General features: G+C 46.5%; 1 protein-coding gene across 5 annotated transcripts in view; it reads right to left on the bottom strand.

Moving 5' to 3' along the window:
- LOC140389824 (inactive N-acetylated-alpha-linked acidic dipeptidase-like protein 2) overlaps positions 1-27,086 on the bottom strand; it is a 1,491,575-nt gene that overhangs the window by 15,094 nt on the left and 1,449,395 nt on the right. For all 5 annotated transcript variants that reach the window (XM_072474375.1, XM_072474373.1, XM_072474374.1 and 2 more), the window contains 2 exons: positions 22,928-23,021; positions 22,090-22,288 (listed from right to left, as the gene is read on the bottom strand). In XM_072474375.1, the coding sequence (XP_072330476.1) occupies positions 22,090-22,288; positions 22,928-23,021 (293 nt within the window). The remainder of the gene's footprint in view (positions 1-22,089; positions 22,289-22,927; positions 23,022-27,086) is intronic.

The raw sequence follows: 27,086 nt of genomic DNA on the forward strand, positions 1-27,086 counted from the left end.
TGCCTATACATTATTTAAAAAGTATCTTCATTTTTATCTGCGGTGGCATTATGGTATTGTCACTGGACTAGTAATTCAGATGTGGAGATGCCGGCATTGGACTGGGGTGAGCACTGTAAGAAGTCTTACAACACCAGGTTAAAGTCCAACAGGTTTGTTTCGATGTCACTAGCTTTCGGAGCACTGCTCCTTCCTCCTTCACCTGAGGAAGGAGCAGTGCTCTGAAAGCTAGTGATTCAAAACAAACCTGTTGGACTTTAACCTGGTGTTGTAAGACATCTTACCTTCCTCAGGTGAATGAAGAGGTAGGTTCCAGAAACATATAATAGACAAAGTCAAAGATGCAAGACTATACTTTGAATGCGAGTCTTTGCAGGTAATAAAGTCTTAACAGGTCCAGGATTTCACAGGTCCAGTAATTCAGAGACCCAGGATAATGCTTTGGGGACCCTGCTCCGAATCTCACCATGGAAGATATTTGAAATTCAATGACGATCTGGAATTAAGAGTCTGATGATGACCATGAAACCATTGCCCATTTTTGTAAAAAACCATCTAGTTCACTATATCCTTCAGGGAAGGAAAGCTGCCATCTTTACCTGGTCTGGCTTACATGTGACTCCAAATCCACAGCAATGTGGTTGACTCTTAACTGCCCTCTGAAATGGCTAAATTAACGACTCAGTTCAAGGGCAGTAGAGATGCGCAACAAATGCTGGCCCAGCCAGGGACACGCACATCCCATGAGCAATAAAGTGCAGTGCAGTAATTGGAAAAGGGAAGCAAGCATTAAATAATCGACTGTCAGATTGTTACCTCTGTCAAATGGCAAGCTGACAAGTGAAGGAACCGCACTGTAAAATTGGAAAAGATAAATAAGAATAGATTATCCACTGGATAAACTTCTATTCTGCATTTCACAATATTGAAAGACTAGCCAAGTTGAGATCCAGAGCGAACCATTTAAACCCTCATCTCAGCCAACGTTTTGGCTGTTTGAAAGCTTTGGCAGATGCATGAACTTTTGGCAGTTTTCAAAGTACAGATGGATTCTGTGTTGCTGAGTTTGTTTATTCAGTTGTCCAGGGACCTCCATGGCTTTAACAGATTCATGAGCTTATGAAGAGTATAATGGTTTCTCATGTGCCTATTCAAGTGATATATATATATTTTTACAGATATACACACTTCTGAATTAGATCATGATTTCTGAATGTTTTCCATGTGTATTTTGACAAAACAACGATCACTTCAATGACTTCCAAATGTTATCATAGAGCTTGTGAGTCCTGTTTAGAAATATGGGGTGAGTGGGTTGAGGGGGAGGGAGGTGAAGGGTGCATGAGTGGAGATGAAGGTCGTGACGGTGAAGGACAGTGAGGGGGGGTTTACACTGATCTGTAGAATTGTTTCTGTGAATGGAGGTAAGCCTTTCAACTTGGCTGTTCTGACATTGACCTGCCCCCATCTTGGGCCTGCCGGAGGAGCCCTCCAAGGGATGAAAATCCTGTCTGCCAGCACCACCAGGACAGAGGCACAATCGTGACATTAGAAAAGCTCCCAGCTCCAGATTCCTGCTTCCATGATGAAAAACCAGCCATCTATGGCTCAGTGAAGATTCATCAATGTGATTGGCTGAAGAGCCTCACTTGGTGGGATTTCCCTATTTTTTTCTCAGTGCTGGACCAAGTGGCTGCACAGGTGGAATTTCTCTCCAGTGCTTCGTAAAACATAGAAGCTGGAGGCATGTCTCACACTGTCATGCTTGTGGAATGGGGCTTGAAAGAGCCGCTAACGGGCAGCCTGATCTCTGGAACAAAAATAAACTAAGAACCCTCCGTGGACACAGAGACTCCACTCTCTCTCCCGTTCCCCCCTTCCCCGGGAAGGCAGTGCCAATGAGCAATGTTAGGGTGCCAAGTGTTATTGTCAGGGTATTGTCAAAATGTCATGGAGGTAGTGACAGGGGACAGTGCTAGGGTACTGCCCAGGTATATACCGCTGCATCTGGGGCTTTACTTACCTGTGCACCCATGGAGGGTTCCCTTCGCCTGGTTCATGTCTTGAACAGTTGTGAACCTCGCCAACATGAGGAATTCCCAATGTGAGGGGATGATAGAGCGGGAAGTCTACCAATGATATTTAAATGTATGGAAATTATATTCCCATCCTGCCTGGGCGGGAACTTCATTACGACATTGGTGGAGGGTGGAGAGAATCAGGAGCCGAGATCTCCGTGAGATGCCCGGTTTTGGGCTCTCGCTGGACTTTGCGCCCACATTTCCATTTGCACACGTAAAAGCCTGCCACTGTTTCTTGCCCTGTTCAGGCACTAAGGGCGGGATTCTCCCATTCGGCGGCAGAGTGTCCACGCCATCGCGTTTCACGACAGCGTGAACGGGCCGCTGGGAGTACCGATTCTGGTCCCTACAGGGGGCCAGCACGGTGCTGGAGCGGTTCACGCCACTCCAGCCTCCCATTCTGGCGCGAACTGTGTGCCGCGCCAACCCTCCCTCAACGTGCTGGCTCTGACGCAACATGGCAAGGGGGTTCAGGGGTCGGCGAGTAAGAAAATAGGCCCGGGGAGCAAGAGGTCGTCCCGCCGATTGGTGGGCCCCGATCGCGGGCCAGGCTCCATCGGAGGCACTCCCCGGGGTCGGAGCCCCCCTCCCCCCCACAGGCCCCCCGACCCTGCATGCAGAGTTCCCGCCGGCTGCGACCAGGTGTGGACGGCGCTGGTAGTACTCTGCCTTTATAGAGCAGCCGCACGGCCCATTCGGGCTGGAGAATCGGCGGCCCGGATGCATAGAGCGGCCTGCGACTGCTGCCGATTCTCCGCTCCGAGGAGAATCGCGTGCCGGCGTCGGGGCGGCGTGGCATGGTTGCGGGGATTCTCCAGCCCGGCGCAGGGCTGGGTGAATCTTCCCCACCATAAGTCCCATGTAGCGGGTACTACGCTGGAAGTGATGCTGGATTAGTGGAAATCTCTGTTGCCAAGCCACGGAAAGTCTGTGGACAGCTGTCAGTGAGGTGAATGGCAAACGACGTTCATTCAATGCTCAGATATTGCCTCAAATTCACACTATTGTTTGCATTCCCATTCTATGGGCTGTCACTATTTGCTTGGAGAATTTGATAGCTGCATTTCATGTTATTGCAACAAGCCAACAAGTATGTAGCAATCACCGCATGTGGTGTTCAATTTAGCAGTCTGGATGCACTATGTGCTCATTGCCGATGGTGTAATTAAGACCACATTTTCCGCAAGATTGAAGCCTAGAACGGCATGTAAAAACCTGCTGTGGCAGGAGCTGCTGTAATAGCAGCAGGTTTCATGCTGTTAAGACACTAAGGATTCTGAACTGAGCATCACGCCAGGGAAACAGAGCGAAATGCATTCATAGACAGCAAGAATGTTTCATAGACTGGTTACCACAGATTTAAATTCAATGAACAGTTATTCAATTATCTCTGCACAGTTAAAATAATTTGCAGTGTCATTCCACAAATGACTTCTGACCAATGGCATGAAGGTGACCAAAGCCATCAGTGCTTTTTCGAGCTCAGCTAATACCACTGCTGGCATGAGTCAAGTTACAGTGTGAAGGACAATCCCTTTAGGTTACTTCTGCTTTGTGTAGCTGAGCTTATTGCTACATCTGATTTCCTTTGAACTCTCCCCTGTAACAGCTAAGAGTAAACATGTTTTTTTCTCTCCATTTTAGGATTTCCCAGTGAGTTGGGGACGACTGACAGCATCAATGTGATCTTTCTATAAAGCTGATCAACATCTTTCCATAGTTAACACAACCACCAAGAAATGAAAGCACAAGAACAGCCCTGACATGGGAAATCAAGTAGTGGTCATCTTTGTAGCTCAGCAAGATGTGTATACAACATTTCTTCTACTGTTTTGGAAAAAAGTAAACACAAGAAGACGTGGTCAAGGAGTCCAAACATTGAAATTCAAAGTTGTTGATGCAAAGTTGTGGGCAGCACACGTGGATAGCACTGTGGCTTCCCAGCGCCAGGGTCACAGGTTCGATCCCAGCCTGGGGTCACTGTCTGTGCGGAGTCTGCACGTTCTCCCCGTGTCTGCGTGGGTTTCCTCCAGGTGCTCCGCTTTCCCCCCACAGTCCAAAGACGTGCAGGTTAGGTGGTTTGGCCATGCTAAATTGCCCTTCGTGTCCAAAAAGGTTAGGATGGGTTATTGGGTTATGGGGATAGGGTGGAAGTGAGGGCTTAAGTGAGTCGGTGCAGACCCGATGGGCCGAATGGCCTCCTTCTGCACTGTATGTTCTATGTATGTATCTATGTAACTTCAGAGGCGCATGCTCCCCCTACAGTAAGTTACAATCTTACATGAGAATATTTAATTCACATTCAAAAGACTTTTAGTCCAATGCAAGGAACAGATAACATTCAATTTGGATTTTCACCAGGCTACCAAGAACAGGAACTTGTTTCAATGTGGCACCTGTAATGGAGAAAAACATCCCAAGATGCTTAATTCTTATATTGTTTGACATTGTAAAGCAACATTTGTGTGAAATTTCAAGATCATTGCTATTTGACCTCTAAACAATTTCAAATTCATTTATATTAAGATTATACTATGTTAATTTTGACTAATAAGGAATTAATTTCCACCAACACACAGGCTTTCTGAGAAAGCTCGCTGGGCCCATATATGTTTCTCATAAGTATATATATATTTGAGCCAATGAGGTTCATTTGTGCATTTCAGAGACATTCACACAGAGAAGTCTACAATGCAATCTGTTGTAATATGTGGATTATTTGAAACTGAAAGGTGAATAATTCTTCCTCCAAAATTAACACGAATTAGCCCAGCAAATCCTAACCTGTACAGTGAAGCGAGACACATATTGAGGGCTATGTTTGCATGATTTATCATTTTTGATGTTTCGAGGAATGAAGAGAATCGATACAATTTCAATAAAAACTCTACTCTGTTCAGTCGTGCATATAAAATACACCAGTTAGTTAATTTACAAATTATCTGAACTAAATAGAGTTCTCATTAATCCACCTTCTGGAAGGCAGGAGAAATACACTTGGGGCATCCAGTCCACATATCAGGGGCGCGATTCTCCGCTCCCGCGACTAAGTGCCCACGCCGTCGTGAACGCCGTTGAGGTTCACGACGGCACAAAATGGCCCGATCCGACTGATTCATGGCCCGAAAATGGGCTAGGATCGGGGCCGCGAGAAACTCGGGGAGCATGTCGCGAAAGCAGTGTCGTCAGCGCGCGCCGGGCACTCGACGAGGCTGTTCTCACCGCTTGGGTGAATCGCGGGAGGGCGTCGGACCAGCGTCATGGGGAAAAATGGCGCGCCAGCCGATTCTCCCAACCGGCGCGGGAGCAGAGAATCGCGCCCCAGATCCCTGGGTCATGCTGTTTTATGACTCTGAACAACAAAGTTAACTTTTTAATCAGAGGGAACTCACTGTCCACTTAATTGAGTGACTATCGTCCTGAACCAAATATAATAATCTCAAACAGTAGATTCTGCGAATGAGAAATTTTCAGCTCACAGATCTTTTGTGTCACAAATATTGGGTGTGATCTACCGGTGCAGCCGATAGATGCTGGGAGATACCTCTTCCAGGATCTATCAGGCTTGCCACGAATCACGAGATCTAACGTGATCTCGCGAGACGTTGGGATCTGAATCCTGCCCATTGTGAGCGAGATCAGTATCTTCCAAATCTGCATATTAGAGTGAGAAAGCTAGTCTCACTCTAACATGCACTCCCCTGATCTACCTGAGGCATTGGGATCTACCCCCTTTGTCTTGGAGGTGTTGGAGACCTCGGACGAGTGTGTTGAGTGCTGGTCCGCACAAATGGGGACCAGACTGACTGGTACTTTTGGGGGGGGGTCTCTCAGGGGATCGCAGGCCCCCAGGTGGCTGTGCTCTGGGCAGGGTGGCACCCTGGCATTGCTGGTGCCACTGGGGCACCTTGCCATTGCCAGCCTGGCACTGTCATCTGGGAGCTGGGCTGGCACTGTCAGCTGGCAGGGCATTGCCACAGTGCCATGTTGGCAGTGTCAAGGTGCCAGGCTGGCATTTTTTACACAGAGGAGAACAGGCCTGGAGAGTGCCAGGCATGTGTGAGGTGGGGTGTGAGGCCCCCCAAGGATCCCCTTCTGGATGAGTTGGGGCTTTGGGGGGTTCGGGGCTTACCTCAGGGCAGGTCATGAGATCGGGATGCCATTTAAAAATGGCGTCCCGATTTCTTCCTGCACTGAGGTGTTCCACTCAAGTGCGGCCTCGGCAGGGAATTTCCCGCTGAGGCGCCAATTTGCAACAGAGCCCCGTTAGATAGCGTGGTGTTTCTCAGAGCTGCGAGCGTTGGGAAACATCAGGCTAAACATGCTCATCACGGGACTCTGTTCCAATTTGATTAGATTGTGCCCGTTGTCTGAAGTTTCTTCTCTAATTTACTCAAAGTGACTGCAGTGCATTTAAACAGATTTGATGCTAAAATAATTACTGGATTTGAAATCTAGGCTTTCATAGCACCAAAAGCTACTGATGTTAATTGGAAAGTATTGTTTACAGCATTTGTTATAGGTTCGGAATTATATCAAGATAAATTACAAATCACATTTATGTAAATTATTTCTGGAAGACTGAGAGATAATTTGTTTTTCAAAGAAATCAAGGTCATTGACTTATATTTCTAATTGGTGAGCTCTGAACCCTAACATATGAGAAAGCCTAAAGGAAAAGAATACTTTGATCCAAATTAAAGACTGAATTTAAATTATGGATGTACCCTTAATGATCTAAACTTGCTTTGTTTTCTGAAGGTCACTGGCTGTAAATTACACCTAAGCCTCCCTGTTTACAGATGAAGGATTGCCTTATTTATAATGCCTCAGCTGACAGACCTGGTTTAACCAAATCAATACTCACTGCGGTGCTGTGAAGAAAAATGTCCCAAAGCTTCCCTTTTTTGTCCCACAAATGACTGCACCTCTGCGACTGGGACTCAATACATCTGAAAGGCTTTTGTGTGGGTATCTTTTGAGAGACATCATGATTGATTCAAAAGCCCATTTCTTCTGACTTACAATACATCCTTGTTTTTAAATATGATAATAAATTTATAAAATGCATAAAAAATCAATTTCTCAGAAAGTAGGGCTATTCATCAAAAGAAGATATTGATTTAGCGAAAATGTTACCTTTTTTGCAGCGTCTGAAGTCTCACCAAACAGAAGCTGTAATCAAAGCTATTTATAGCCTCATTCCACATTCGAGTATGGCTGTTTATTGACTTACTCGAGTAACTCATTATTCTAAAAACCTTAATTATGTAAAATATTTTGGACATAAAGAACTTAAATATATATTGCACTTTTTCATGTCTTTTGGGACATTAAAAAGTGCTTGATATACATAAAATTTCTTTGATGTGTTGTCACTGCTGTCATATACTGCAGATGAATATGCCAACAATTGTATAGATATTTAAGATCCCACACACAGCAGTGAGATCAAAGGCCATTTAATCTTTATCTGACGATGTTGATTGCAGGATAAAAATGTTACCAAGGGTGCAAGGAGATGAATGTTCTTCTTTCAATACTACCAAGCGATCTATAATATCCAACTGAACCACAAAAACATTTAGACAGGGCCTCAGTTTAACATCAACACTGTACGAGTGTGTTATTATGCACGAGTGTGTTAGTATGTCAGTCCAGTTCATTAGGTTGACATCCTGGAGTGGGTGAGCCTGTGATAGTCCACCTCAGGGTGAAGGTAAGAAATAGGAGGACACTTTGAGTCTGCTCTGCCATTCAATAAGATCAAGGCTGATCTTCTACCTCAATTCCACCTTCCTGCATTCTCCCCATATCTATTAATTCCGTTGGTATCCAAAAATCAATTGTCTCTGTTTTGAATATACTCAACAGCTATGTATCCCACAGCTCCCTACAGAATTCCAAATGTTCACAACCCGAGTGAAGACGTTTCTTATCTCAGTCCCACATGGATGATCACTTATTCTGAGACTGTGATACTTATTTCTACACTCTCCATAAAATGGAAACATCCTCCCACCATCTATCCTGCCAAGTGCTTACAAATGTTATCTGTTTCAATTTGATTACTTCACACTCTTTTAAATTCAAGAGAATATAGACCTAGTCTACTCAATCGCTCCTCATAAGACACGCACCCCATTCCAGAAATCAGTCTCCTAACCATTTGTTTCACGCCTTCTAAGGCAAGTATATCTTTCCCTTTGGTAAAGGGACTCCATTTGTGGTCTTACCAAAACCTCATATATTCGTGGTAAGGCTTACTCTTATACTAAGGGAGAAGTGTTGTGGCAATGTCACTGGACTAATAATTCAGATGTCCAGGCTAATGCTCTGGGGACACAGCACAGCAGCTGGAGGAATTTTAATTATTTAAGTTATTAGCTCTCACAGATTTTCTTCTCTTAGGGAAGAAAATCTGCTGTCCTTACTTGGGCTGGCCTACATGTGATCCCAGACCCACAGCAATGAATGTGACTCTTCCCTCTGAAATGGCCTAGCAAGCCACGCATTTACAGCAAATCAACTACAAAACCGACATAAAGGAATGAAACCAGATGGATCATTTGGCAACCCCCAAACATGTCGATTCTGCAAAGTCTTCCAGACTAACATCTGGTTGCTAATGCCAAAATTGGGAGAACTGACTTTCGCAGACTTTCAGTCATACTCACGGGACCATACCTCACAGACAATGTCCCTGACTCCACCATCACCATCCTGGCTACGTCCTGTCCCACTGGCACGTCAGACACACCAGAGGTGGTGGCACAGTGGTATATAGTCGGGAGGGAATTGCCCTGGGATTCCGCAACATCGACTGTGAACCCAATGGTGTCTCATGGCTATAGGTTAGACATAGGCAAGGAAACCACCTGCTGATTATCACCTCCAGCTGATGAATGCCAATTAGAGGAAGCACTGAGGGTGGCAAGGGCACAGAATGTACTCTGGGTCGGGAACTTCAATGTCCACAACCAATAGTGGCTCGGTAGCACCATTACTGATTGAGTCGTCTAAGTCTTAAAGGACATAGCTGCTAGACTCAATCTGTGGCAGGTAGTTAGGGAACCAACATGAAGGAAAAGCTTACTTGATCTTGTCCTCACCAATCTACCTGTCGCAGATGCATCTGTTCATAGTATTGGTAGAAGTGATCACTGCACAGTCTTGTGGATATGAAGTCCCTCTTCACATTGAAGATGTCCTCCAACGTGTTGTTTCGCACTACCTCCACACTAAAGGAGGTATTCAAGCAGTCATAGGAACGCAAATCTGGGCATCCATAAGGTTCTGTGAGCAATTAGCAGCAGTAGCATTGTGTACAACCCCAATCCCCCACTTTACCATGACCAAAAAAACCAAGGGATCAACCTTGGTCCATTGAAGCGTGCAGGAGGGCATGCCAGGAGCAGCACCAGGCATACCTAAAAATGAAGAGCGTGATCTAAAGGCCATGTAGCACCGGACTTGGCATCGGAACGAGGACACTGAATCTCGCGAGACACCTTTCACGCGATTCGCAACGCTTAAAACATCTGAGATTCCACCGACTCTCACAAGTCGACGGGATCTGGATCTCGTCCTCACTGGGCGAGGTCCAGATATGAAATGGTTCTTTCAAATATGCATTTGCCGGATTCATCCATGTCCGGGAACTAACATCCTCGCCTGGGAGACCTCGCCAGGGTGCCACTTAGTACTAGTCCACAAGAAAGTGGACCAGGTCAGGGGGGGGGGTCTCCCTGACCATTGGAGACCCCTGGGTGGTTGCAGACAGGGCAGAGTGGCATAGTTGCAATCCCACTGGCACCTGGGCACCTTGACACTACCAACCTAGCCCCCTAACACTGCCACCCTGGCACTGCCAGGGTGCCTGGCTGTCACTGCCAGGATTACCTGGTGGTGCCAGAGTGCCTGGATGCCAGGGTGGCACTACCAATGATCAAGACCGGAGGTGGGCCACATCCATGAAAGGTGGGGGGGGGGGGGGGGGGGGGGGAGGGGTGATGAAGGGCATGTATGAAGGGGCCACATAAAGGTTGAGGGGTGAAGGGTGGGGGGCCTGAAAGAGGGTGTGGGGTGACCTGAAAAGGAGGGGATCTCAGTGACCCCACAGCAGGGAGTCCTCACTTGGGGGAGGTAATACCCATGTGTGCGGGGGTGCCAAAGTCTATAGGTTGGGGACTCTCAAGCACACTTAGAGATCAGGGCACCCTTTCAAAATGGCAGCCCGATCTCTAAGCAGTCGGTCTCGCTGGCAAGTTCAACTGTCCACTACTGAAAAGAATTTCAAAGTGTTGGCTAGACCAGAGATAAACACCACAAGGCCCCAGAAAATGACGAAGTGTGGGTGAATACCGGTACAGATCTCACTCAAAAGCTGGCAAGAAACGCCCTGCCATGCTCGTGCAAAATTACACTTAGGCCGCGATTCACCTAATGGGAACAAAGTTCCATAGCGAGTGCGTTTAGTAGCGTGTTTCCAGTCATTTGCAGTGCCGAGATCTGAATGGCAGGACTGCAGAGTGTAGAACTGATCCATTGAATCAGTACCTCAATACCGCCTTGATCGAAACGTGGACAGAAGAACTGAAAATAGGGCTGCACGGTAGCACAGGGTTAGCACTATGGCTTCACAGTGTCAGGGTCCCAGGTTTGATTCCCAGCTTGGGTAACTGTCTGTGCGGAGTCTATACGTTCTCCCCGCATCTGCGTGGGTTTTCTCCAGGTGCTCCGGTTTCCAACCCACAAGTCCCGAAAGATGTGCTGTTAGGTAATTTGGACATTCTGAATTCTCCCTCTGTGTACCCGAACAGGCGCCGGAATGTGGCGACGAGGGGCTTTTCACAGTAACCTCATTGCAGTGTTAATGTAAACCTATTTGTGACAATAAAGATTATTGTTATTAAATTCATGAAGTGAGGTGTAAGCGACTGCCCTTGACATCAAAGCAGCATTTGACTGATTGTAGCATTAAAGAGCACTAGCAAAACTGGGGTTAATGGGAATCAGGGGGAAAACTCTTCACTGGTTGGCGTCATACCTATCACAAAGGAAGTTTGTTGAGATTGTTGGAGGTCAATCATCCAGGACATCGCTGCAGGAGTTCCTCAGGATAGTAGCCTAGGCTCAACCATCTTCAGCTGCTTCATCATGTCCTTCCCTGCCTCAGAAGGTTAGAAGTGGGATGTTTACTGATGAGTGGACAATGCTCAGCAGTATTCGCAACTCCTCATATACTGAGGTAGTCTGTTCCCATTTGCAACAATACCTGGACAACATTATGGCTTGGCCTCATAATTGGCAAGTAATCATTATGCCATACAAGTGCCAGGCAATGACCATCTCCAACAAAGATTATCCAGTCATCTTCGCTTGACATTGATACAATCCACAGAATCCCTACAGTGCAGAAGGTGGCCATTCAGTCCATTGTGTTTGCACCTACCCTCCAAAAGATCACTCTATTGAGGCCTCTTCCCTATCTTCATAACTCCATTTAACCTGCACATCTTTGGACACTAAGAGGCAATCTAACATGGCCAATCCATCTAGCCTGCAGACCTTTGTATTGTGGCAGGAAACTGGAGCTCCCGGAGGAACCCTAGGCAGCTGTGGGGAGAATGGCTGGATTTGAATCTGGGTCCCAGGTGCTGTGAGACAGCAGTGCGAACCACTTTGCCACCGTGCTGCCCATTGGCATTACCATTACCATTGTTGAATCTCTCCGTCTGTCATCATTCTCGGCCTTACCATTGACCAGAAATGGAACTGGATCAGCCATATAAATACTGTGATTACTCGAGCAGGTAAGAGGCTGGGAATTCCATGGTGAGTAATTCACCTGCTGACTCCCCAAAGCCTGTCCACAATCTTGAAAGCACAAGTCAGGAGTGTAATGGAATACTCTCCACTTGCTTGGATGAGTGCAGCTCCAAAAATACTCAAGAGGCTCGACACCATACAGGGTAAATCAATCCACTCGATTGGCACCCCATCCACCACCACCAATATCTCCTCCCTCCACCATTGACGATAGTGGCAGGAGCATGCCATCTACAAAATGTACTGCTCAACTCACCATGGTTCCATTTTTCGCACTTTCAAAGGAGGCGAGTTTTGGGGACTGCTAGCCCCAAATGGGAATCGTGATGACCCAGTGAATTGGGCATGAAGGCCAAAAAGGGATTCTTACGAGCGTCAAACCTGTTGCAAGTCTCCCAGCCCACTCTGCTGACCCCGATCAGCATCCCGCTGGCCCTGACCATGTTCTCACCCAGAGCGGGCAAGAACATGCAAACTACTAATTTGAAATTATTTTAATAAGATTATTGGGCAGGAAGTCTAATTCACTGGCCGCCTGGGATGCTGTGTTTGTTTTTATAGCTCTTCACGGTTCATTAACCGCAATATTTTTAAAGAGGTTATCTCATTGCTCTGAAGAGCTTCCTAGAATGACATGGGGCGGGGGCAGCATTCAGACAGAACACCTGGTAACGGACCATGATATCGAATGTAAACATGCTGGGAGAGACATCAAAGGGTTCCAACTTTGAGGGTAAACTTTAAATGACAAAATGACATTTCAAAGTTACAGAGGGAAGACCTGCCACATGACCCCCATCCTGGGAAAGACCCCGTACCTGAGCCAATCCAGCCCTTCCCAAGCCCTCTTCCCCCAAAATCTACCTCCCCTGCAGGACCCTCTTTGGAAGACCAGAGGTAAGTGTATAGAGGGTTCTCACTTTCCTCCTCTTGGAGTCCAGGGAACCAGGTTGGCACTTACAAGGGGCAAGGCCTGAAGGGACTGAGGTGGGGAGTCTGAAACGGGGTACTAAGGGAGGTGGGGAGGGGGGGGGGGAGCCTGAAGTGGGGCTGGGCGTATTCATGGGAACAACAGCATGTGTATGTTCCCCTTCAGCTCCAAGCAACACACCATCTTGCAAGAAACCATATCGCTGTTTCTTCACTGTCACTGGGTTAAAATCCTTGAAACTCTTCCCTTACAACACTGGGGACGTAGATGCATCACAGGTACTGAAGTGGTTCAAGGCGGCGAGTGATTCACTTCTGGCCTAGCCAGCGATGGCCACGTCCCACAAAGGAATTTAAAAAGTACTTGAATACCTTTGTAATAAAAGCTAACACATCATTTGGCTTCCGAATTGATTGCCGTACCTGAACGTTAACTTGGTGATTTGTGTACACAAACACCCAGAGCCCGCTGAATTCCAACACTTCCCAATCTCTCGTTATTTAAAATGATATCAGGCTGACATTTTACAAAGAACAGTTGGAACGTGTTTATCAATGCTCAGAAGTGTAGACTCAAAGAATAAAGTAAAGGCTGCTCAACAGTCCCATTAATTATCTATCAATGCTTTAATTTTGAATCAGGTCTCTTTGCAAGGTGCACAGAGTGTCATTCTAGTTTCTGTTATATTACTGTTTGTTTAGGTTGGATTCAGAGAAATCCGTGAGTTGGTGTTCGGATTTTGTACTATTAAATTCAGCGTCCGGACAGGGAAGTGTCAGGGGTCATGACAATATTGATCAAAGAATTATCATGCACTGGAGAGGTTTGATGTGTTGTGAGGAGGCGTAGTCAGAATTTATTTGAATAGGCTTAAGGAACAGTAGATGGGCTATTGTGCAACCGTATGTATATTACAGACCACCAAACAGTGGGAAGTTGTGGAGCAAATTTGGGACAAATGACAAAATGTAGACTAGTGTTAACTGGGGGTCTTCAAATATCCTAATACAGACTGGAATATAGTGACACAGTGAAGGACAAAGCGGGAGATGCATTTCTGAAATACGTACAAGAGAATTTTTTTCGTCAATGCATTTCCAGTCCAATGAGGAAAAAACAGATGGACCGAGTTCTGGGGAATGAAGTTCCCTATTGAGTAAGTGGGGCAGGGAATCTGGGGAACATTAGGAATACTGGTGTCATGATATGCAGACATGCACATAATGAGATACAGACAGGCAGCCAATGATCACAGAGAACAGGACATAACCAATCAGAAGGCATAAAAGGCACGAGGCACTCACACTCTGCCTCTTTCCACTGGGGACATCTACAGAGTGAGTCCGGTGTATATATCACATAACACCTACAGCACGTGGCTAAGAGCTAGTCTGGTTCAATCAGACATAGTAATCACACTTAGGTTAGCAGAGAGTCGAACTCACAGAGAACTGTGCTAACTGTGTGACAGGTTCAATAAATCAAATTGAACTAATTTCAAGATCTGGAGTATATTTCAGTTGTAGCTGCATCCAGTTGCAGCTCGTGTTATCTCAGTGTGCTTAACACGACATGGTACTAGAAGACTGCTATCCCTAGGTGGTTTACCTCAATCTGTTCCATGACGACCAGCAAATATATCCTGGCACCATGGAGAAGATCCAGGCTCCTCAACAGCTGCGGACCTCCAGAAATCTCAGTGCCAACTGGCGGACTTTCAAGCAAAGGTTTCTGCTGTACATTGAAGCCTCAGACCTCGAGGGTGCGTCTGATACACTTCTCCTCTCAACTGCGGGGGATCAAGCCATCCAACTCTTCAACTCGTTTAACATCACCCAAGGCCAGGACAAGACAAAGTTTCAGACCATCCTGGACAAGTTTGATAGTCATTGTGAAGTGGACACCAATGAAATCTTTGAGCGCTAATATATTCAAACAACGCCTACAAGGTAAAGATGAATCTTTCAATTCCTTCCTAACGAATCTCAGTCTACTAGCGCTGTCCTGCAACTTTGGTGATATTGCTGACTCCATGATCAGAGACCAAATTGTTTTTGGAGTTCACTCTGATCCTCTGAGACCGCAGCTTTTAAAAATCAAGCATATGACCCTGAGAGTCGCGATTGAAACATGTACAGTGCATGAGCACGCCAAAAATCGGTATTCCCAATACAAATCGGCTGAAAATTAGAAACTTGCTTCCCACAAGGCAGAGAGAGCGCAGGCCATCACCTGGTTGCAGCGCCTCAGCATTGATGAAAGCGGCCATTTTGCGCGCTCTTCCCTGAATCCCATGCATGCGCGGTGTGAATGGGATAACGAAGCGGCCGATCACCACACTGCGCAGGTGCGAACGTCTGCCGACCACACTGTGCATGTGCGACGACGCACGGAGCGTAATGACGTCATGACGTGCCTGAACTGCGGCACTGCCCACATAAAGAAACACTGCCCTGCAAGAGGCAGGCGCTGTTTAAATTGCGGAAAGTCTGGACACTATGCAGCCTTGTGCAGGTCTGCACCACCAGTCAAGGGCCAGCGCTCCCAATTCCAACACAGGCGGGTTCGGAGAGTCCAGCAAGGTTTACAGGATTCTGATCCTGGCAGTATAACGGATCCAGAGGACGATTGCCTGGAGTCCCACTACCATGTGGGCATCATCACCACACATGAACATGCCTCACCAACATCATCACGGAGCCTGCCCATCCTCACTGTGGATTCTGCGGACGAATGGCGTGCGGTGATGCAAGTAAATCAATGCTCCATCCAGTTCAAGCTGGACAAAGGTACTTCTGCCAATCTCCTTTCACAGGCAGATTTCAATCGCATCAGAAGCCACCCAAGCTCCTTCCAGCAGCCTACCAGCTCCTGGACTATAACGGCAATGCCATCACAGCACTGGGATCCTGCCATCTGCTCGTCTCCAACAGGTGCATTCACGCAAAGTTAAGGTTTGAAATCGTCAAGCCAGACAGGGCCCCACTGCTCGGCGCAAGCTGCTAAACCTTGTGCAGCGGGTCTACACAATGACCTCCCCCAAAGTGGATCTTCAACCCCACATCCTCGCTCAGTATCTGGATGTGTTTGACGGGATGGGCACTCTGCCATATCGGTACAAGATCCTGCTGCGGCCTGATGCCACGCCTGTGGTCCACGCTCCACGCCGGGTCCCGGCTCCACTGAAGGGGCACCTGAAGGCATCTCCAAAGTTACAGAACCGACTGACTGGGTCAGCTCGATGGTATGTGTAAAGAAGCCTTCGGGGGAGCTGCACATCTACATTGATCCCAAGGATATCAACCAGAATATAATGTGGGAACACTACTCCATCCAGAAGCGGGAGGAACTAACAAGTGAGATGGCACATGCCCGTTTTTTCACACAGTTAGATGCGTCACACGGGTTCTGGCAAATCCAGCTGGATGAGTCCAGCAGAAGGCTCTGCACCTTCAACACACCTTTGGCAGGTTCCTGCTATAATCATATGCCGTTCGGCATTGTCTCGGTCTCGGAGATCTTCCATAGAATCATGGAGCAGATGATGGAGGGCATTGAAGGGGTCTGTGTGTATGTGGACGACGTTATCATTTGGTCCACAACCCCGAAGAGCACATCTCTCGTCTCCAGCAGGTATTCCCCCGTGTCCATGCCAATGGCCTCAAGCTGAACAGGGCCAAGTGCTGCTTTAGCATATCGACACTGAAGTTCTTAGGTGACCAGATATCTCAACAGGGTGTGCGCCCGTACCAGACAAGGCCATCAAAGCCATGAAGACCCCTGAAGACAAGAAGGCGGTGCTGCACTTCCTTGGCATGGTAAACCTTTTGGGCAAGTTTATCCCAAACCTGGCTTCACGCACCACGGCCCTCAGACACCTGGTGAAAAAGTCTACTGCCTTTGAGTGGCAGGCAGCTCATCAAGCAGAGTGGTTGGAGCTGAAAGCCAAGCTCACCACTGCACCTGTATTGGCAATTTTTGACCCTGACAGGGAAACAAAAATCTCGACAGATGCGAGCCAGGATGGCATTGGCGCGGTGTTGCTGCAGCGCGATGACACCTCATCCTGGGCACCGGTTGCGTACGCATCATGGGCGATGACACCCACCGAGCAGCGGTACGCCCAAATTGAAAAGGAATGCCTGGGCCTTCTCACTGGAATTCTCAAGTTCCACGATTATGTCTGTGGCCTGTCAACGTTCACTGTCGAGACGGACCACAGGCCTCTGGTCCGCATTATCCACAAGGACCTGAACGACATGACGCCCCAGCTGCAGCGCATCCTCCTCAGGCTCAGAAGGTACGACTTTGAGCTCGTGTACACGCCTGGCAAGGAGCTCATTATTGCAGATGCCTTATCCCGCTCCTTAACCTTGCCTGCTGACCCGTCGGCATTCGTCCAACAGATCGAATCACAGGTGCAGCTGTGGGCCAGCAACCTCCCGGCGTCGGATGAAAAGGTGATCTGCATTCGCGACGAGACAGCCAAAGACCCTCTTCTGCAGCGTGTCATGCGCCACCTCGCCGATGGCTGGCAAAAAGGGCAGTGCCCTCAATTCTTCAATGTGAAGGACGACCTGACGGTGGTTGATGGTATCCTCCTCAAGCTGGACCGCATTGTCATTCCATTCAGTCTCCAGAGCTTGGTGCTCTGGCAAATCCACGAGGGACATCTGGATGTCGAGAAGTGCAGGCGCAGAGCCATTCAAGCTATCTACTGGCCTGGGATTAGTCAGGACATCTCAAATATGGTGCTCAACTGTCCGACCTGTCAACGCTTTCAGCCAGCACTGAGCAAGGAGACGCTTCAGCAGCACAAAATCGTGACCTCCCCGTGGTCCAAGGTGGGCATCGACCTCTTTCACGCCAATAGTCGCGATTATGTTCTAATCATTGATTATTTCTCCAACTACCCAGAAGTCGTGAAGCTCTCGGGCCTCACATCCAAGACCGTCATCAAGACCTGTAAGGAGACGTTCTCCAGGCATGGTATTCCACTCACTGTCATGAGTGACAACGGTCCTTGCTTCAGCAGCCAAGAGTGGTCAAGATTTGCCCAGCTATATCAGTTTCATCACATCACTTCCAGCCCATATTACCCGCAGTCCAACGGGAAGGTTGAGAAAGGGGTGCACATAGTGAAGCAGTTCATCTGCAAAGCCGCGGATTCTGCTTCTGATGTCAACATTGCGCTGCTTGTGTACAGGGCAAGCCCTCTATCTACCGGCATGTCACCGGCTCAACTCTGATGAACAGGGACCTGCGGACGACTCTTCCAGCCATACACTTGCTTGATCTGGATCACCTCCCGGTGCTGCAGAAGGTGCAGAAACTCAGGGACCGGCAAAAGCAGGGCTATGATGCTCATGCCACCGATTTGCCTGTGCGGATGCTGTTCGGATCAAGCTACCTGATGGAGGCTGGTCAGCTCCAGCGGTTGTTCTTCGACAGGCTGCTCCTCGATCGTATGTTGTGCGTATGGCTGATGGCTCTGTTGTGCGGCGAAACAGGCGGGCACTACGCACAGTTGCCCGCCCGCAACCACATTCTTTGTTGTTTCCATCTGTTATTGCCACCTCCTGATGCCTCGACTCACGAGGCCACCAGTCTGGCTGCAATCCCGCCCATCAAGACGCTGTCGTCCCCACCACCACCTCTCCGGCGGTCGACCAAGATCAGATGCAATCCCCAGAGACTGGACTTATGAACATTTATTTTGTTTGCTATGTTCTGTTTTCGCACATTAGACACCTGTTTTCACATGTACATATGTTCCCATCTGCCATTTTAAGTAAATAAGTTAGTTTTTCGCCTACACATGTAAATACTTTCCCATATGCTACAGAAAAACATTTCAAAAGGGGAGATGTCATGGTATGCACACATGCACATAATGAGATACAGACAGGCAGCTAATGAACACAGAGAACAGGACATAACCAATCAGCAGGCAGAACACTTGGGGGTGGTTTCCCACTATAAAAGGCATGAGGCAGTCACACTCCGTCTCTTTCCACTGGAGGCATCTACAGTGAGTCCGGTGTATATATCACATAACACCTACAGCACGTGGCTAAGAGCTAGTCTGGTTCAGTCAGACAGAGTAATCACCCTTTGGTTAGCAGAGAGTCAAACTCACAAGAGAACTGTGCTAACTGTGTGACAGGTTCAATAAATCAAATTGAACTAACTTCAAGGTCTGGATTATATTTCAGTTATAGCTGCATCCAGTTGCAGCCCATGTTATCTCAGTGTGCTTCACACGATAACTAGATTTTATCATAGAATTTATAGTGCAGAAGGAGGCCATTCGGCCCATCGAGTCTGCACCGGCTCTTGGAAAGAGCGCCCTACCCAAGGTCAACACCTCCACCCTATCCCCATAACCCAGCAACCCCACCCAACACTAAGGGCAATTTTGGACACTAAGGGCAATTTGTCATGGCCAATCCACCTAACCTGCACATCTTTGGACTGTGGGAGGAAACCGGAGCACCCGGAGGAAACCCATGCACACACGGGGAGGATGTGCAGACTCCGCACAGACAGTGACCCAAGCCGTAATCGAACCTGGGACCCTGGAGCTGTGAAGCAAATGCGCTATCCACAACGCTACCGTGCTGCACCTAACTAGGTGCAGGATAGTTATGGAAAAAGGTAAAACAAAATCAAGTATGAAATTGCTCAGCTGCAGATGGATTTACTTCAGTGAGTTGAAAAGGGATCTGGTTGAAATCAAAAATCAGCAGGTCAGGCAACAATTAACAACAAGGGGCCTTCAAAGAGGAGGTGGTTTGGGTATAGATGCATTCTCATGCGGGAAAGGAGGAGCATGCAAAGGTTAAAGCATAAGAGGTTAAAATGAAACAAAATAGGAGGTGTATGACAATAAATATAAAGTTCACAATCTGGTGCAGAACCAAAACGTCTTTTTTTAAAAATTCATTCACGGGATGTGGCCATCTCTGGCAAGGCCAGCATTTCGTGCCCACCCTTAATTGCCCCAGAGACAGTGGTGACAAGCTGCTTTCTAGAATCACTGCATTCCTTGTGCTGAAAGTATTCCCAACACAGCCGCAGTAATATTCTCATAACAATTCGGTGGTTCTTTCATAAAAATTCATTTCCAGGATGTGGGCGTCACGGCTCGGCCAGCATTCATTGCCATCCCTTCAGAAGGTGGTGGTGAGCTGCCTTCTTGAACCGCGGCAGTCTCTGAAGTATAGGTACACCCACAGTGCTGTTAGGGAGGGAATTCCAGGATTTTGATCCAGCAACACTGAAGGTATGGCGATATATTTCCAACTCGGGATGGTGAGTATCTTGCAGGGGAACTTCCAGGTGTGGTGTTCCCAGGTATCTGCTGCCCTTGTCCTTATAGATGGTAGTGGTCGTGGGTTTCGAAGGTATTGTCTAGGGAACCTTGACGATTTCCTGCAGTGCGACTTGTAGATGGTACACACGGTGGCTACTGTTCGTCGGTGGTGGAGCGATTGAATGTGGAAGTGGTAGCAATTAAGCGGGCTGCCTTGTCCTCGATGGTTGAGGTTCTTGAGTGTCATTGGAGCTCCACTCATTCAGGCAAGTGGGGAATATCACACTCCTGACTTGTGCCTTGTAGATTGTGGCTAGGCTTTGATGGGTCAAAAGGTGAGTTACTCACTGCAGGATTCCTCTGGCAGCCACATTATTTATATGGCCAATCCAGTTCAGTTTCTGGCCAATGGTAACCCAGTGATAGTAATGCCATTGAATGTAATGGGGTGATGGTTAGAATCTCTCTTGTTGGATATAGTCATTGCCTGGCACTTGTATGTGCATATGTCACGTGCCATTTGTCAGCCCAAGCCTGGATATTGCCCAGGTCTTGTTGCATTTGATAATGAGCTGCTTCAGTATCTGAGGAGTCACGAATGGTGCCGAGTCATCTGCGAACATCCCCACTTCTTTTTTTAAAATACATTTAGAGTACCCAATTCTTTTTTTCCCAATTAAGCGACAATTTAGCATGGCCAATTCACCTACCCTGCATATCTTTTTGGGTTGTGTGAGTGAGATCCACACAGACATGGGGAGAATGTGCAAACTCCACACAGACAATGACCCAGGGGTGGGATTGAACCCGGGCGCTCAGCGCTGTGAAGCAGCAGCACTAACCACTACGCCACCATGCCACCCATAAACATCCCACTTCTGACCTTATGATGGAAGGAAGACCACTGATGAAGCAGCTGAAGATGGTTGAGCCTGGGACACTAACCAGAGGAATACCTGCAGTAATGTCCTAGAGCTAGATGATTGAGCTCCAACCATTATAGGTGCCTTCCTTTGTGCCGGGCATGATTCCAACCAGCGAAGAGTTTTCCTCATGATTCCCATTGACTCCAGTTTTGCTAGGGCTCCTTGATGGCGTACTCAGTCAAATGTTGCCTTGATGTCAAGGGCAGTCACTCTCACCTCACCTCTGGCATTCAGCTCTTTTGTCCATGTTTGAACCAAGGCTATAAGCCATTCCAAAGGGCAGTTAAGAGTCAATAACATTGCTGGGGTGTGGAGTCAGATGAAGGCCAAATCAGATAAGGTTGGCAGATTTTCTTCTCTGAAGGGTATTAGTGAATTAGATGATTTTACAATGATCTGTAGTCATCAGTACTGTTACTAACATTTTATTCCAGAATTTATCATGGTGGTATTTGAACTTGTCTCCAGGTCATTAGTCCAGGCGTTGGGATTATTAGTCCAGTAACATAATGTCCAATAAGGAACAAAGAGACAGTAGGAGAATAAATTACCAACAAACATAAAAATGATCCCAAAAGTCTTTTATAAACAGATGCATAGTATAAAACAGCAGTCAAAGGAAGAGTCTTCACTAGGGAAGAGAATGTGGCTATGTAGCAGTAAAGGAGGGTGAGTAGTGATGTCGGATGAGATGAGAATAGATAAAGAGGATGTACGTCACAGGTTATCAGTTCTCAAAGTAGAAAAGTTACTCAGTCTGGGGGAGATGCAGGGATGTAAATTTGGAAATTTGCTCTGGCCATAATCTTCCACTCTGCCTTGGATATGGGGGTGGTGCCAGAAGACTGGAAGCATTAATTAAGTATGCAAGCATCATGAACCATTATTTCCCATATTTTCTTTCAAAACAGCAACTATAATTGGTCAGAGATTTGAAAATTCTGTATCATTAATACCACTTATGTTGTCTCATTCTGTAACATATACATAGGGATGTATTCATACCTATAATAGCCTGGTGGAGCATGTTCGATGAGGAAGTTTTTCTCTAGGTTCTGCAGCACATCATTCAACATTCTCAAATGGGCAGGGTCCCGCTCCTTTGGATTATAAGCTGGACGCATTTCATCTGATTGAAAAAGTTGTGCAGTTTCCCTCAGTGCATTGGCTAATGCCAACATTTGATCAGGAGCAACACTGTCATCTTTAAAAGGTAGAATATATAATTAAGAATTATACCAAAATAAACACAGCACAAAACATCACACAAACACCATCTCCTATATCATTGTAATGCTGATAAGGTCTTGCTCATCTTGGCAGATGGATTGACAGAAAAAAAAGTCAAACTCATATGAATTGGGCAGCACAGCGGCACAGTGGTTAGCATTGCTGTCTCATGGCGCCGAGGTCCCAGGTTCGATCCTGGCACTGGGTCACTGTCGTGTGGAGTTTGCACATTCTCCCCTGTATCTGTGTGGGTTGTGCCCTCACAACCCAAAGATGTGCAGGGTAGTTGGATTGGTCACGCTAAATTTCCCTTAATGGGAAAAAAATTAATTGGGTACTCTAAATTAAAAAAAAACTCATATGAATATCCACACAGTGTGAGTACATAACATGCAAGAAAATACTTTGGATGCTTAAAGAAGAAAATAATTGTTTGTGTCAATCAATTCCAATGTTGGGGAGGACAGGGATTGGAAAAACTATTAATCTGGAACTCAGGACAGCAAAGGATGGAAAGGATGTGTGTCAATGTTAGCATATCCTTATAATGTAAATGAATAATAATATAACACTTGCACTATCAAAAGGCCATAAACTTTGAAAGAAACACAACCTTTAAGTTGTTCTTGAACCTCCAGGGCTACATCCAGGACACTGTATGGGAGAACTGGCTCGTTGGCTATACGCAGAATCATTTCAGCCGTCAACTGCAACAAACAAATCAAAAGGTGCGCTTCAGGAAAAGTTATTGTAGGCAAATTATTTTATTATGTATATTGATGGTGAAGTATATGTATTTTAAACAGTGCAATAATGCTGTCTAACTGCACATTATCCCTGCCACAATGAACAGTAACAGGAAAAGGAGATTTTTCTTATTCAGAAAACGTATGCCAAAAGTCATCTGCAATAGATGTCGCCAAGCAAATCTCTCTGAATCAGAATCATTGTGCTGGACTGCGAATTGGAGGCACATGAGTGAGAGGGTGCACTATCTGGTCATTCTGCTCCAGGCTTTGGCCATAGCCCATAGAGCTGCTCCTGAGGCTGCTAGCACACGGCAGCTCGGTAGCACAGTGGTTAGCACAGTTGCTTCACCGCACCGGGGTCCCAGGAACCATTCCCCGCTTGGGTCACTGTCTGTGCTGAGTCTGCATGTTCTCCCTGTGTCTGCATGGGTTTCCTCTGGGTGCTCCGGTTTCCACCCACAGTCCAAAGATGTGCAGTTTAAGTAGATTGGCCGTGCTAAATTGCTCTTAGTGTCCAAATGGTTAGGTGGAGTTACTGGGTTACGGGGATAGGGTGGAGGTGTGGACTTAGGTAGGGTAATCTTTCCATGGGCCTGTGCAGACTCGATGGGCCGAATGGCCTCCTTCTGCACTGTAAATTCTGTGATTCTATGAGAAGAAGAGGCACTTTCATGCCACAAACTTACGAAGGGCTAGTGTGTGATTTCTAGATGTGCTAAGGCCAGACAAGCAGGCCTGGCAAGTGGAGGCATGAACTCTCCAGCAGTGTCATTGGGGCAATGGAAGTGACCATAGGTGCCGCAGTGAGCTCTTCTTGGACCAATGTGCACCCGGGAAAGAAGGCCTCCGTTGTAAGTAAGCTGTTGGAAAGCTGCCATGATGTAACTGGTGGACTCACCGTGCGACGTAAGCCTTTTAAAAATTCATTCATGGGATGTGGGCATCGCTGGCTGTGCCAGCATTTATTGCCCATCCCTAATTGCTCTTGAACTGAATGGCTTGCTAGGCCATTTAAGAGTTAATCACATTGCTGTGCGCCTGGAGTCACATGTAGGCAGATTTCCTTCGCCAAAGGACATTAGTGAACCAGATAGTTTTTAATTTCAATCGACAATGGTTTCATGGTCATCATTACACTTTTAATTCCAGATTTCTTTTAATTGAATTGAAATTCCACCATTTGCTGTGATGGGATTTCAACCTGGGTCACCAGAGCACTACCCTGGGTCTCTGGATTACTAGTCCAGTGACAATATCACTGCCTCTCAATTAGTGAATGAAAAGGAAATACTCAGTTCCGTTGCTCAGAAGATCTCGGTGACCTTGTAAAACGGAATACCCACCGGTGGTGGGAACATGTCCGGTTTCTCTCCCATTTCTATTTTACAACTCAAACGGCAGGTAAAAACAGCTGGTAAAATTTCATCCATTGTCAATGCAAGTAAAGAAATGCAGGCATGCTGATTAATTACTCTTCTTTATTATTTATAGTAATGAAAGAAGTCAGTATTCTCGACATCCCAGGGAAACTATTAGAGAATCAGTGACAGAAAAATTAAGCGAAGCAAAATAAGAGTAATGGAGGCATCAATAACACTAAAGAATGACAAGAATTCAGGAAAAGATGGTTTCCATCCAAGATCTTAAAAGTAGGTGAGAACATTGCAAATGACGTAACTACAATCTTCCAAAGTTTTCTTGATTCAGAACCGGTTCTTTTAGATTCGAAAATTTGGCATGTCATTCTGCTTTTTAAGAAAGGCAAGAGATGTGTAGACTAATTAGTCTGGCATCTGTTGTTGGGAAAATGCTAGAGTCAATACTTAAGGCAGGGTGATTGAACACCTCCAATATTTTCAGCTGATCAGAGAGCCAACATGTATTTGTAAAGGGTAGGTCATCCCCAGTGAAGCTATTCTTTTTGTAAAATAAATTTAGAGTACCCAATTCAATTTTCCAATTAAGGGGCAATTTAGCATGGCCAATCCACCTAGCCTGCATATCTTTGGGTTGTGGGGGTGAAACCCACTCAAACATGGGGAGAATGCGCAAACTCCACACAGACAGTGACCCAGAGCCGGGATCGAACCTGGGACCTCGGCGCCGTGAGGCTGCAGGGCTAACCCACTGCGCCACCGTGCTGCCCTCTGACTGAATCTTTTGAAGAGGTAAGTAATGTGAACAGGGAAATGTTTATGGGTGTTTTTTACAAAGGCTGTTAGAAAACATTTCATAATGTTCCTCACAAGAGACTGTTTGCTAAAGTTGAGGTTCATGGAATTGAAGGCAGATTATTGACTGAGGAAATTGGCTGAGTGGCAGGGGACAGAGTGTAGGCATATTGGACAGGTCCTTAATTGGCAGGATGTGACTAGTGGTGTCCACCAGAATTTGTGTTGGAGCGTCAAATATTCATTCAATAATGATTTGAAATAGAAAGACACAAATTCGAACTTGTTGATGAATCAAAGATGGGCAGTGCAGCTGGGAACATCAAATTACACAGCGATATTGATAGGTCAGGTGAATGGGTATGTCAGCGGAGTTAAATGAGTCACGTTCTTCAGACCGTATGAAACTTCAACAAGACATCTTTTAATGCCACATGCATGCGGGGAGCTAAACACGGCTGCTAGAACTGTAGCTCAGTCCAAGTAGTTCTGCCCGACCAAAGCCCCCACGCAATTCTTTATACTGTTTCGGCTCGATACAGAGTGATTCAACATGATATAAGTGATTCAAATAGTACAATGCAACCGATTATCAGTACCCGCAACGTGATGGGATTACAGTCATTTCTGATTACATGATGCGGATGCACTGTTTTACATACATTGCTCCTAGTCGTTCTGGAGTTCTCGTGGTACATTTTGCCAACCTGCTTTGTAATACAAAAGGACCGTGTCTAAACAATCGGTCTGTGATGGGGTGGTCACTGCTCCATGTCCCTGATATGTGCATGTAGCTAGCTGTACAATGTCTTTCCTAGACAGGCCAGAGCCAGGCTGATTTCTGTCCTATTAATTCCTGTCGCTGAAGTGGAAGGTGTGTCACCTGTGGCCTGCTGGCTTGTACTATGCTAATTTGATTAGGTTCTTGGAGACTGTCGGTTTAACCCTTTCCAGGCAGGTTTTTCCTTGCCGCCCTAAGTGTACCTCTGAGGCTCCATTTTTTCTACTGCAGAGTAAAACTGGCAAATGGATATCAATGTGGAAAATTGTGAAGTCACTTTGGACCCAGAAAGTTTAGAACAAGGTATTTTAAAATGGTGAAAAGCTAGAAATAGTGAAGGTCCAAAGAGACCTGAGGTCCAGGTCTGCAGATCATTAAAACATCATGAACAGGTGCAAAAAATAATCAAAAAGGCTGATGGAGGGGCAGCACGGTGGCGCAGTGGTTAGCAGTGCAGTCTCACGGCGCCGAGGTCACAGGTTCGATCTTGGCTCTGGCTCACTGTCTGTGTGGAGTTTGCACATTCTCCCCTTGTTTGCGTGCCCACAACACAAAGATGTGGAAGATAGGAGGATTGGACATGCTAAATTGCCCCTTAATTGGAAAAAAATGAATTGGATACTCTAAATTTTTTTTTTTTAAAGGCTAATGGAATGCTAGCCTTTATACCTCGTGAAATAGAAGTTGGTTGGACCCAACCTGGAGTAAAGTGAGCAGATCTGGACATCATCAGAGGAACGATATATTGGCCCTGGTGGGACTGCAATGCAGTTTTACCAGAATGGTTCCTGGGCGTCAAGAGGTAAATTAAAAGGAGAGGTTATATAATCCAGGGTTGTATTACTTGGGATTTAGAGGATTAAAGGGTAATTTGTGTAGTGTTCAAAGACTCAAGGGGAATATGCTGTAAGGGTATTTTTCTAAGTCATAGTTATCAAAGGGAAATGGACAATGGTGGGTATATGGGGTGGAATTTTCCCATAATATGTCAGGGTGTCAGGCCTTGACTGAAAAAAATCTTGGTAAAATTGCAAACACAGCCGAGTTTTCAGACCAGATCTTGAGCCACTC

This window comes from Scyliorhinus torazame, chromosome 14 (genome assembly GCF_047496885.1).
Source record: "Scyliorhinus torazame isolate Kashiwa2021f chromosome 14, sScyTor2.1, whole genome shotgun sequence".
Lineage (NCBI taxonomy): Eukaryota > Metazoa > Chordata > Chondrichthyes > Carcharhiniformes > Scyliorhinidae > Scyliorhinus > Scyliorhinus torazame.